Below are 13,855 nucleotides of genomic sequence, written 5' to 3' on the forward strand. Positions count from 1 at the left end.
CTTCAATTAAGTACTTTCAAGAGAGAATTCTAGGATGGGTCTCCACTGCTCTTTCCTTGGGACAAGAAAAATCCTACAGTAAAACCCTCTTCCCATGAAGTAGTTTGGGACTTGCTCAATGGTGCCCTGATTCAAGAGGTCCTGAATGGGGGCCAGAAGGGCTATTTGGTTTGAGGAGGTTGTGGCATGCCTTTCAGAGGAGGAATATTTCCTAAGACATGGCATAACCATCTTTGATGATGAAGATGACCCCAATTATTGTGGTAATAACTTCCCACCTGGCCAGGAAAACTGACAACCATTGGGGAAAGAGGAGTAATGGGACGGAGGACAGAGGGAGGGATGTTACAGAGGTAGTCACATATGTTTGCATCCAAAGAAAGGGGGTGTGTGCAGAAGTGGTTAAGTATAATTGTAATTGAAGTGGGAATGGGGGTAGAGTAGGGGAGCGGAGTGAGTCCGAGTGTTAGTGAGGGCAAACGGAGCTGGGCTAAACCCCGAGAGACTGGAGAAAAACAATCAGAAAAGCAGTAGGTATGGCAAAAGTGAGCAAAGAGAGACAGGAGGAGATGGAAGAAAGGTTGGAGAGCTTTACTGTGTATTCCTCAGAAAAAGGGAGATAGCAGCAGCAGAGTAAGAAAACTGGTATTGGGCAAACACGATAGAATAGGAAAGGGATACAGAGATATACCAATGAGAGCAGCAGCAAATGCGGTAGAGTAGGAAAGGAATGTTTAGCCTAGAAGAGAGAAAACAGAGATACAAGAGGGGAGAGCAGCAGGACAGGAACTTTAGAGTGCAACTTGCTGGAGAGGGCAATGGTGGGCAAAGGAAAGCAAGGAGGGCATGGCAGACATGGCACAGATAGGAAGTGGAAATGGTGATGTGCACGCTGCCGCCGGCTGTGGGAGAGCAGTAATGATACTGAGATTTATATCCAAGTATACAAACTTAGATAGGACATACTTGAACTATACAATATAGGTGAGAGGCTAAGCTGAGAAGACTGAATTTCAGGTAGGTCCAGGCAGGGTAGGCTTGTGGGCTTGAAGGTGTAGCTATTGTTAACCTGAGAGAGAAAGGGGGTTAGGAATACAGGGGACAAACAAGTAATAGTATACAGCTGGAAAGAAAGGTTGTGTGTATGGTGGGGGGGTAGACAGTATGTGAGGGTGACTAAGAGAAAGAGACGTGTTTGCAAGTAAGAGCTGTGTGTGAAAGTAGACTAACAAGGATTGCATGGGAGGGTCTCAAAGTATGAGAGACTGTGTGTGGATGCAAGTTAAGCAGAGAGGGAGGTATGGAGATAAAGCGTGCACAGAGGGTTGATAGCTACAGTGTTTAAGGAGAAATTGAGCAGTGACAGTAAAATAAGTGAGGCAGCAAGCAATGTATACAGCACAATCAATTCAGGTACACTGCTAATTACTGACAAAAAATATACAGTAAAACAGCACAAACAGTTCAGGTGCAATATAAACATATAGCAAGCTATAGGCACAATTAGGCAAATACATAGCTTTAAAATATAGCTATATTAACAATGTACCACAAACTGCAGAATCCAAAATACAGCTGTGAGGCAGTTAACCAGTTCTCAGTCACAAAATCAAATCCAAAAAAGAAAAAGAAAACTGGAAACACTCTAAAACAAATGTTGAACAAACTGTAGAATCAGGAGAGCAGATATTACATAGCTGTCGTAGCCTAGAAAACAGGCAGCACAGTATCAGTAACACTTTAAGGAGATGGTGACTAAGCTACGCTGTTACCGGCATGTGGCTCAAAAAACTGCACTGTTTCTTAAAGGTACAAGCACTGTACAAATTTGTACATTCAAATCAGCAGCCTAAACAGCACATTAAAACATTGTACAATATATATATCATGCTGGCGACATTTCTGTTTATGAGTTCAAATCAGCAAACTATGAGTGCAACTACTGTATCAAGGTGAAGAGTGAGCAAGCACGCAGGGTAGTAAAATGCAATACAATCAGCGGAGGACATACAGGTCACTATTAATATCATCAGTGTCAGGGCTAGCTTAAGACCATCACTCTTAGTAACAATGAGAAAGGCCAAGACTAATGTTAGAATCCAAAAAGTAGCCACAGCTTTAACCCCATCTCACTTGTGCAGTTTAGCAACTTACGTAATTGTAATATTTTTCCCAAAGATAAAAAGGCAAACAATGCTTAGATGAAATTAGGCTATTGTAGGCAGCAGCAAAAAAAGGTAGCTAATGTTTACAAAAAAAATCCACACAACCAAAGAGAATGCTCACTCAATTCGGCCATTTGCAAACCACGGGTCCACTACAGGGTCGGGAAAAGAGTGAAAAAGAAGGCGCAGAGGTTTAAATGCTGCAAGGGATTCTGGGTCGGCTACAATAGTAACTTAAGTGCGAAGGGATAAGCGAGGATGATGACTGAAGTAATGCAAATGGATAGCAGACACTGGATGGGTGTACAATGGGAAAAAGATGGAATGCAGTTCACAGTGAGAAAATACAACAAAAGCAGGCAAAACCAGAGTACCAGGAGAAAACAGGAATGAACAAGGGAGGCACTTCAAAAAGCAGAGTTACACAGCAGTACAGACACCTTGAGAGACTGGAGAAACACCAAGAAAAACAATCAGAGAAGCAGTAAATATGACAAAAGTGAACAGAGGGAGACAGGAGAAAGGCTGGAGAAGCTTTACAATGTATTCCTCAGGAAAAGGGAGATACTAGCAGCAGATTAAGATGCTGCTACTACTGCCATGCACTTGGTGAACACACGAGGCTACAGTGAAACCAAACAGCAATGCTCAGAATTGATAAAGACACTCTCTCAGCCAAAGCAGAGAAACCTTTCAACTGGCTTGTGATCTTCATGTGTTAATAGGCATCCTTAAGGTCTATCATACACATCTAATCCCCTTTCCGGAGGGCAGGAAGAATGAATTATGCCATAAGCATTCAGAATTTTGTATTTTTTTCACGTGTTAAAGTTGCTGAGGTCCAACATGGGCCTGAGGTCCTTGTTGGTCCTTGTTCTTTTTCAGGCCTAAAAAAGAACCTTGAGTAGATGCTAGATCATTTGTGGTCTGGTGGGACTTTCAGGATGATTCTTTTCTAGTAGCTGGAAGATTTCTTGAGCTGCAGTTCTTCTATGACAGGGTCAGACATCTGGAAGAGTTTTGTAAGAAAGGGGTTGGTATAGGGAAAAAAAAGGATTTTTGTAGCCTCTGGCTATGACTCTTCACCCAAGAATCCTGTGTCAAGAGCATTTAACACTGAAGGCGAAAAAACAGGTGCCCTACAACTGCCTCCAGAAGGGAGCAGGTGGGCAAATTTTCAGGAAGGCTGAAAGGGTTTGGCAGAGAAGGGACCTCTAAACCCTTAATTCTGCAGATCTACTCTGTCCCTGGGGCAGCATCCACTGGAGTCCCACTTCACTATTGTAGGGGACTCTATTGGAAGAGGAGTGAAAAGTAAAATGTTGTGATTTTTGGGACCAGTGCTACTTACCTCTTCTTTGATTCTTTGAGTAAAATCATTGTAGGTCAGAAAAACTAGCTCCACTGCCAAAAATCATTTTGCCTTCTTCCTCACTCTTTGATAAAGTGTCTTTTGGCCCAAACGGAAATGAACCACTATAGGGAGCATTCAGGAAGGATGCTTTAAAGTTGTTAGTGAAATCTCAATATTAGACAAGCATGGCAATAGATAGCAATGCCAGTACCTGCTGTCCTAGATGCACCATCAGCGGTTTCAGATGCAAGCCACAAAAAACTAGTGATGGACAACGTAACAGCCAGCTCGGTTTCCATGGTCTTAGTGTCACCGGTTGATACCTAGTAATGTGAGAAATATAATTCAATGCTCTAAGGGAAAAGGTTCCTAAAGCATAAGCATACCTTCCAAAAATGATCCCCCACTCAGAATTCTTTGTTTGCAGGATGGAGTGTGGAGCTCTCCTCTGGCAGCTCTTTTTTAGTGGCTGCTGAAACCATAAGTCAGTCAACATCAGTGTCCAGGTGAATTCCCTGGGGGACCATATGAATGAGACAATCAGCAGAAGCGACTGCCCAGGTAGTAGATGGGCCAACTCCAAAAGCCTAGAAAAACAAACTTGGTGTCTTCTGGAGGAATTCTAGGGGACCCCTCCCCTTCACTGAGACTGGTGTCTTTTGTGAGAGACTCGTGAAAGGAATCCAAGTGCCTCCTTTTGCACTTACACTTTCAGTGCTCTTCAGGTGGGCTTGGAGTACAGGAGTCAGATGTGTCTGCTCCCTTGAGGTAGGGAAGGATTGAAGCCATCAGAGCTGGGCTGTCCATGGTACGAAAGAGTGGTGATGGCTATATATACACTGGGAAGTCTGGGGGGGGGCAGAGGTATCAGAAACATCCTCTTTCCACATAGGATAAGCTAACATCTTCTCAAAGACTTTGAAAGCAGATGTCAGAATTGATGGCACTGAGGAAGTCCCTTGTCAATCCAAGGTACAACCAACAGAGAAGGATTAGAAGAATGAATCTCTGGAACCAAGGATCTGGTCAGATCCAAAGCAGAGACCGGTACAACAGTGTCAAAGCAGAGGCACCTGAGGGCAAGAAAAGACTAGAAAAAGTTGGGGCACACTGATCTTGGATGACTGGTGTTGACCCCTTTCCACCTCTATCCAAGTCTTCACAATGGCTTCCATAATCTGTTCCTGACATCAACTAAACTCTTAGAAGATCTGATGGACCAAATGGATGCTGCAGAAGATGGCCTGGAGTTCACAAATCTGAAAAGCTCCAATTCCAAAGACCATGAGCCTGGGGAAGAAAGTATGTTAGGGGAATGATCTGAGATAATGGTCTTGGAATCACTACAGTACGGAAATGGAGGTTGGGGCAGAGCAATATCCGAAACTGTCTCAGCCAAACAGAGAAAGTCTTGGAAAACATGGAAATCTTATGAGCCAGGGAAGAAAGTCTGTGATTCAGTGGTCTTTTTCTCTTTCTTTTATTCTCTTCTCGATTCCTGACTCTGCTATCTCATCCCTGTCTCTGTCTTTATCTTTAGCCTTGTCTATTTTTGTGGGGTTTGAAACATGCTACTCAGCTCCTTTGGATTGCTGAATGGTCAAAGCTGAAGCACACAATGAGCCAGGTACATCTTCCACTCAGTTGGGGAGAATCATTCTTAAAATCAGCTTGTTTTTCCTGTCAAGAAGGATCATCTGGCTAAAGGAACAGCAAACATTCCAAGGCACATGCTGGTATTTAGGACCACGACAAAACACACATTATGAGCGAGGGTCCTGAGTTGGAATTTTTGTGCCCAAAAGTTAGGCACTTTTTAATATAAATAAGGTTCCATGTAGAAGAGCAACTGTGATGGATGATGTCCATACAGGACAATGAAAAGGACAGGCTTTGGCACACCTGAGAGAGAAATAGACAGGGAAAATACTTGTTAATAAAGTTATTGAGAAAGAAAGACCTCTGGGGGGGAGCAAAGGACAATTTCAGAGAAGGAAGCCCAATAGCCTCAGGGGGGAAAAAAAGCAATTTTCTCGTATCTGAATAAGCTTGAGCACAGTGCTGGAGAATCACCTGTGTGTTTTGAGTGGCATATGAGATCTGAGAAGTACTGTAGCACATACATAACTTTACGGGGGAGTGAGAGGGAGAGATGTATCCCTGGAGAAGCTTTAAAAATTGTCAGCTTGGATCTGCCTCACTGAGGACAGCCCAAACAGCCTAGGCGGATGGAGGGAAAAATTTAGGATTTAATCCTAGCAGCAGTAGCCAATAAAACAACGGTGTTACCTGTCAAATCAGGACTGGGTTTTCCCAGGTCAGGGGAGTCAAACCCTATAGATATAATCAGATGTCTGGATCCATTACTTTTAACTTGATAAACAAAGGTACCCTTTGAAGTACAGTAGGATGACCACATCTTCAGGTGGCAAAAAGGCCACTGTAAGGATGCACTATGCACTCTCTGTTTCACAGCCACAAGAGTGAAGATTAAATTATCACACACCCTTAGAATGTCCTACTGCTAAAACAGATAAGGGACGGGGACTGACATAGACCTACATCTACAGCAGAGGAGTGCCACACACCTGCACTGCATCCCATATTTCTGTAATTCCTGCAGTAATGCCAGTTTTGGCAAGCATACAACAGTAGTCAATAAGTAATAACAATGTAACAGGAGCAACTGTGCAAATCACTGAACTACAAAATATATATTCTGCATCATTTCAAATACTAATGGCCTCATTCCCTTCATCAACTACAAAGTTAATACAACCTAACAACTGAAGAAGCACTCTGTTAATAGTGAAATGCAGGTTGCCAACCACTCCATTGCTAAGATGTATATACTGCTGTGTGAATAACACTGACTGCTGAAGCAAGATCCTTTAACAGAAGAGAAATGGAAAACCTTTTCAGATGTAGAACAGGAAAAATATACATTATCCATAAAAAAATTAATAAAGTTGTATGCACAGTATACGAATAAAAGAAACTAGGAGGCTTAAGGACAAGTCACCCAACAAAAACTCAGGAAACTTACAGTACTCTCCAAATGCTTTAGTGGTAAACACTTCACGCAATGTTACGATGTTAGAATGTTGGATTTTCTTCCACATGTCTACCAATACCATGCACTTCGTATTCACAAGGCGAAAACCTGGCAACAGACAGAGAATTACAAGACATGTTACTGACATACCTTACGGAGGAATGGATGCAGTTCATTTTTAGTGGGGTACCAATCTACTTTTATTTTACCAGTACCAAAAGAGCACTTTTATGTCAGACACTGAGACAATGTACAGACATACAAGATATTTAACAGATCTTAGAAAGTTTCTTTGTTTTACTAACACCAAAGGTACGCTTTCTAAAGTGGACACTGAGATAAAGCACAGATACACAAGATACTGAACAAGTCTTAGGAAAGTCACTATAAAAGTATATCATAGCATATCTGTATTTATTCAACTTCTGTATCCCTTGCTCTGCTCACATTTTTCAACCTTTCTTCCCAGCAAAGGCTAATAATGGTCTCATACCCACAATGGTACATACCTAGCTGGTATGAGACTATATAAATCCAGCACTCACCGATGCTCATTGATTCCTCAAAGCTACTTATGTAAGCAAACATTTTAACGCACTCCAACCATCTTTTACACTTAAGGGATTTAAGATGACCAATAAAAGTGAAATACTAAGTGCGTGTCAACTATAAACAGATTTTCCACACAGCAAGAACAAGGAAAGAAGTTTTACTGTTACAGTGACCTCTCTCTGAAGATAGTACAGTTATGCTAGGAGCTTACCATAATTACGGATGTTCATACAGGTTTGCTGTTGGGAGTATTGACTCTTGGGATTTCCAGCCTATAGCAGCCAGAGGCTGACCCAAAGCCCAGAGCTCTTACCTCCCTCCTTGGCCCCGTAGACTCCCTGCCCTTCAATCATCAGGACAGCAGTGGTATAAAGAGCAGTAGTCAGGCACCAGCAACAGGTCTTTCTTGCCTGACACTGCAAATACACATGTCAAAGTCCACAGCATGAGTTGCGCAGATGTGGTCCAATCCTATGTCGGGATGTTAAAAAGAGAAATCTTGAAAAGGATCTAACAGAGAGTAAAAGAAGTTGAACAGATTACAAGCCTCAACACAGGGCAAAAGACAGAAGGTATGGAGGAAGACAGTGAATTGCAGCAATTAAATCTACTCGTAGTAGTACAATTTTGGAAAGCTCCTAGAACTATACTACCTTCTCTTCTGTTCACTGCTGTAGTACAGACTCCAGGGATGACTCTGAAAAACTTGCTAATGTTGGGTGGTTGACATGCAATGAAGCAGGGGACACCAACATCTGCAGGATGGGGAGACAAATCTTGCCCTGGCCCTGGACATGGTTTCAAAACTGTAATGCTTGGAAAAGGTGTATACAGATGACAAAGATGTTGCTCCCATAACAGCTTAGAAGAAGGCAACCTTAAGAAGGCTGTGATGGCAACCATGATTCTAGCAGAATGGGACCAGACTGAGACAAGGACTTGTTTTCCATGCTGCAGATAACAAAATGCAATCCAGTTACAGCAATCTATTTTAGAGATGGTCCATTTGCTTTCAGGTTTGCCTTATTTTTCATTTGCAAAAACAAAATGCACAGGTCAAGGCTACCATTAAGGCAGTTTTAAATGTCAGCATCTTGATGGAAGCTGAAGCAGCTAGGGTGGCAAGGTTAGTTTTTCTTTTCTGCTCAGCTCTACAGGATTTCCTGATGCTGGATTTTTTGTCGTGTGTCTGTGTGAGTGTCTGTGTGAGTGTCTGTGTGAGTGTCTGTGTGAGTGTCTGTGTGAGTGTCTGTGTGAGTGTCTGTGTGTATTTGTACACCACATCTTCCAAAAATGTGTTCCTGGTGGGGATGAGCACTAGATCTTCCACCCCTGTCCTGTGACAGAAGGTCCACACATGCTGGGACGGTACCAGGTTGTTCTACCCGGCAAGATTAGCAGGAGGGAGAACCAGTGTTGCCTGGGCTAGAAGTTGTTTACTTAAAAAAAAAAGGAAAATCCACGACCTGTCCTTACTGAGCTTCTGCAAAACCCTGGGGCTAAAGGGAAGGGAGGGAAAGCATATAAAAATACACCTGTCCAAGTAGGAAGTCATCTCGTCACTCAGGCTCCCCTCTCTGGGCTCCTGTTGCAGAACTTTGTGAATTGTCATTTGTTTATCATTGGATTGAAAGGTTCTACTGGGTTGGTGAGCTATGAAGAATAACGTTAGCAGCATGGCAGGCTGAAGGTTTGTGTACAATATTATTGGTAATACGTAGCTGAGTATATGTCAGGTGGTGGGGAATTCAAGTCAGTTTAGCTCTCCAAGGGCATAGAAGTGGTGAAATCAACAATGTCTTCCAAGTACCAAATTTGGCTAACGTATTAAAGCTTTGTAGCAATTTGCTTTTTTAGACTGGATTGAATATAAGTGAGGATGGGTACTCTACATGAGTGTAAGTAGGAGAAAAGCAGTGGCTAGTGATGATTTGGTGGAATTAGAGAGCAAGATTTTAGATCCATACATCACTAGTCTGCAGTTTCTTTACATTATTATGAATGTGAAGATGAAATGTTGAGTTGTCGATTATAAACCTAACAATTTGGAATGAGGGACTACTACGATTCAGGTGTTACGAGAAGTAATTTGAAAGCCCCCTTACCTTTGTAAGTGATTTACGGAAGAATAGGTGTAGCTTGGTCTTACTGGAGGAACAAATTAGGCTAGAATCACTGGGGTACTAGATTAGGGAGGCTTCTATGGAAGAGGTATGAAGGCTATTAATAAATACACTGAATATCAGAACAGCTAAGAATGGAGCCTCAGAGTACTCTTGTGACAACAGGCAGGAAGGGAGAGGGAGTACTGCACCACCCGACAGGTTACTAATGGCCAGTCAAGTAGCTTTTAAAAATCAGTGGAGAGTTTCTTGTGATAAGCCCTGAGAGGACACATGGAAGAGATGCTTACTGTGTAATACAGTATCAAAGGCTTTAGACAGGTCTAGAAAAGTTTGCAGTTATCCTTTACTTTCTTGACAGTGTCTAGGAAGGTTATATGGACAGAGATTGTGCTGTGCATACCTCCCAAACATACCGAATTACTCCATTTTTACCAAGTTTTGGGGTCCAAATAACAGGTTGCCACGATTCCCGAGTGGCACCCCTTCAGTTCCGATTTTTTTTGTTTTTTTATTTTTTCTCCCTTTGTGAAATGATGTAATCACGTACGCGATGACGTCAGCTCCGTCAGGGCGTGTGTGTGTGTGTGTGTGTGTGTGTGTGTGTGTGTGTGTGTGTGTGTGTGTGTGTGTGTGAGTGAGTGAAAATGCCCCCATTTTAATACACCTGGTGGCTAGAGGTAATCAGGCTCAAACCCTGTACCTTGGGTACAAGGTAAAAAGAGCCTAAAGTACCTAGCCACCACCACTTGTAAATTTGTGCCTCATATTTTTGATCTGTTCCTCATAAAATCTGTGTTTTTTCAGGATTTTTGTGGCAAATCACTGCAGGATTGAATTCATTAAATAATGACAGGCATTTGAATTTCAGACTTCATATTCTTCAGAAAATAAATGGTAACACAAATCCTTTTATTCTAGCAATTTTCTAAGTTTATAAGATCAGTATTTGAAATGTGTCCCTATTTTGGGGCTGTATTCCCCCATTATTGGCTTTGCCCAGGTTTTTTGTGCTAAGAGTTGACAACTATGGAAAGAAGTGAGAATTTAATTTGTATTCCCCCATTACTGGCTTTGTCCAGGTTCTTTGTGCCAAGAGGTTGAGAGCTATGGTGAGAAGTGAGAACTGAATTCACTAAATGATAAGTCATTTAAGTTTCAGTCTTCCTATCTTTCAGGAAACTGCTGATTTGGCATAGTGGTAAGTTGCTCGGACTGTAGTGCACAGGGTCCTGGTTTCAAAACTTGCCAGTGAAATGCATGGTGGTAACATTTTATTCTAGCAACTTTCCAAAATTATACAAGCAATGTTTAAAATGTGTCCCTGGTTTTTGGCCTTTTGCCCCCTCCCAAAAAAAAAAACTGAAATTGAAAATAAGTGTGAGAAGCTGTGTAAAATGCCTATGGCTTACACTACTGTCATTCTATTTATAGTGTGGAAGTAGACTTTTATGATAGAAATGTTCTGAGTTGGGCAGTTTTGTCATTATTAGTTCATGCATTTTGTTTCATTGCCTACTGGAAAAATGTTCAAACAATAAATGCAAAATGCGCTCTGTCTAAAGTACAGTTGTGTATACTTGCCACAAATGTAGATGTTTGAGTGTATTCACTGTTACAGTAACCACACTTGGGTTACCTGCCTGCAGGTAGTCGGCCCGAATACCAGAGACTTAGTATTTCTGTGTCAGTTGTTGTCGCTCCAAGACTGACATCAGGTCGTAAGGGATATAAAAACAGGCAGCAGACGCCAGTACATCAGTTTTTCTTGCCCCAAATGTCAGGAGACCCCCAAATAGGGAGCTAAGTTATGGTGGGGAAAACACCACAAGTAAAAAGTAAATACCAATACCCCTGAAAGGGGTGAGTAATAGACAGAGAGGAGAGAGAGAGAGAGACAAGGGGGCTGGAGGAAGGGAAACCCGGACTGCAACAGTGAATATACTAGAACATCTACATTTATGGTAAGTGTACACAACTGTACTATGTTCTTCATGTTTTACTGTTGCAGTCATCACACTTGGGTAAATTCCCAAAGCTGAAGAAGGGTAGAGGCAGTCAAGAAGAGTTGGGGCTGGTTAGTATGCCTTTCAGGACTGCTGTTGTAAAACCCACCCTGGATATGGAAAAAATAGGCAGGTGGTAATGCTTGGTGAAGGTGTGTACAGAACTCCAGGTAGCAGCTTCCAGGATGTGCTTGGTAGGGGTCTCCCCTGAGGAATGCTGAAAAGGTAGAAGTTACCCTAGTGGAATGTGTTCTGACCCCCCTGAGGCGTTGGTTTCCCATAGTGCTTGTGACAGAAATGGATGCAGTGCGCTATCCATTTGGAAATTGTTTGCTTTGAAATGGCCTTGTCCTCTGCCCCTGGTGCAAAGCTGACTAGTAAACTGGTCAGATTTCCTGAAGAGCTTAATCTTATCCAGGAAGAATCTCAGCTGTCTGTGCATGCCCAAGGAATGCAGGATCCTTTCCCCTTTATTTTGAGGATTAGGGAAGAAAGTTGGCAAACGGATAGATTGGTTGAGAGCCACACTGGACACCACTTTAGGCATAAAGGAAGGGTTAGTCCTGAGGGAAACCCTGTCAGCATGGAAAATAATGAAGGGTTCCACAGTCATAAGAGCTTGCAGCTCAGGCACTCTTCTAGCTGAAGTGATGGCCAGAAGCAAGGCTGTTTTCCAAGAGAGGAATTTTAACTCTGCTGACGCTGCAGGCTCAAAGGGGGTAGCGTGAGCTTTTCCAGTACAAAGTTAAGGTCCCAAGCAGGAGTGGGTGCTCTCCTTGATGGCCTTAAGTTGTTTGACCCTCTCAGGAACTGTTTGATAAGACGGTGAGAGAAGAGAGGTGGCTCAGTGTTGTAATGAGCCGAAATTGCAGAGGCATGGATCTTAATGGAGGAGAAGGATAGGCCTCTCTGAAGTAGATCTGCTAAGTAATCCAGGATTAGGGGCAGGGAGGGCAGAGTTGTGTCCTCTCCTTTAGACTGAATACAGGAGCAGTACCTTTTCCACTTATCAGCATAGGATTTCCTTGTACTGGGTCTTCTGGATTCAAGAATGACATCCAACACCTGCTTGCTTAGGCTGGTTACTGGGGGAGAATTCAAGGAATAAGCCGGGCTGCAAGATTTAGGGTTTGCAGTTGCGGATGCAAGATCTGTCCCCCCAGCTGAAAGAGCAGGGTTGAATTCTGGTGTAGCTGCCAGGGTGGCACCGGTGACAGGCTGCACAGGAGAGGGTACCAGTGTTGGCGTGGCCAGTCCGGGGCAATCAGAATTGTCCTTGGTTTGTCCTGTCTTATCTTGAGCAATACTCTTGAGAGAAGGGGTAGAGGGGGAAAGTCATAGAGAGAGATTTGCCCACTGGAAGGACACTGAATACACTTTCCAGGCCCTGCTGTGAGGTGTCCTGGTGCAGAATTTGCTGAGCTGGTGATCCACCTCTGGGGTCCCCCATTTCTAAATCAGAAGGTTGAAGGTGCTGGGCTCTAGTTACCACTCGTGTGGGTCTAGGAGATTTCTGCTTAAGTCGTTTGCCAGTGAGTTTTGTTTTCCTGGCAGGAATTGAGCTTGCAGATGACCTGCACGTTCAAAGCTGTGTTCCACAGGGACATGGCTAGCCTGCAGAGTGGGTAAGAGTGGGTTCCCCCTGCTTGTTCATGTACCACATAACTGTGGTGTTGTCTGTCTTTATAAGCAGGGGTCTTGGTGAGAGTAGGGATCTGAAAGCTGTCAGAGCATGCTCAACAACTACCATCTTTTTGGTTGATGTGCAGATGAATTTGACTTGGGCTCCAGTGGCCCTGAATGGATTTGCTGTCCATGTGTGCCCCAGGCATAGTCTGATGCTTCTGTGGTTAGGGTCTGGGCGGCATGGGGTTGAGTAAAGGGCATTCTCTTGCTGTGGTTGCATGTTGCTGCCCACCAAAAAAAACTCTGTCCTAAGACAGGGTATTGGAATGATGGTTTCCAGATCGTGAGAATGTTGGCACCAAAGACTTTTTAAGTACCACTGACGTTTCCTCATCTGCAGTCTGGTATATGGAATTACTAGGATGCATGAGGCCATGAACCCTATGGCCTGCAGGATTTTCCTTGCGGATAGCTGAGTTCTGGTGGCCATTTGAGTAAAATAGCCTGTCAGATAGGCTTGTTATTCTGGAGTGAGGAATGCCATCTAAGATGACGTGTCCACGCTTGCTCCCAGGAATACACTCTTTTGACTAGGGACTAGTTTTGATTTCTTTTCATTGGTGGTGTACCCCAGGGAGGTTAGAAGATTTTTTTTACAAATGTCAGGTGCTGCAACAGCATTTCATGACTGTCTGCCTGAATCAGGCAGTCGTTCAATTACGGGTAAGTTTGAATATTTCTCTCTCTGCAATAAGCAATGGCTGGAGCCAGGCATTTTGTAAATACTCTGTCAGCAGTGGGTAAGTCAATGGGAAGTACAGAGAACTGATAATGCATAGATCCTGTCCTGAAGCGTAGATATTTCCTGTCCTGAAGCGTAGATATTTCCTGCATGACTCTCTTATACGGATGTGCAGATAGGTTTATTTTAAGTCTATGGTGACTAACCAGGCATCTTTGCCTAGCCTAGGTAG

At 43.2% G+C, this 13,855-nt stretch overlaps 1 protein-coding gene across 1 annotated transcript in view; it reads right to left on the minus strand.

Moving 5' to 3' along the window:
• Positions 1-13,855, minus strand: part of PAN3 (poly(A) specific ribonuclease subunit PAN3) — a 2,193,201-nt gene that overhangs the window by 1,173,420 nt on the left and 1,005,926 nt on the right. The window contains exon 10 of the mRNA XM_044073269.1: positions 6,566-6,682. Within this exon, the coding sequence (XP_043929204.1) occupies positions 6,566-6,682 (117 nt within the window). The remainder of the gene's footprint in view (positions 1-6,565; positions 6,683-13,855) is intronic.

This window comes from Protopterus annectens, chromosome 5.part1 (genome assembly GCF_019279795.1).
Source record: "Protopterus annectens isolate FY-2018-M chromosome 5.part1, PAN1.0, whole genome shotgun sequence".
Taxonomy (NCBI): Eukaryota; Metazoa; Chordata; order Ceratodontiformes; family Protopteridae; genus Protopterus; species Protopterus annectens.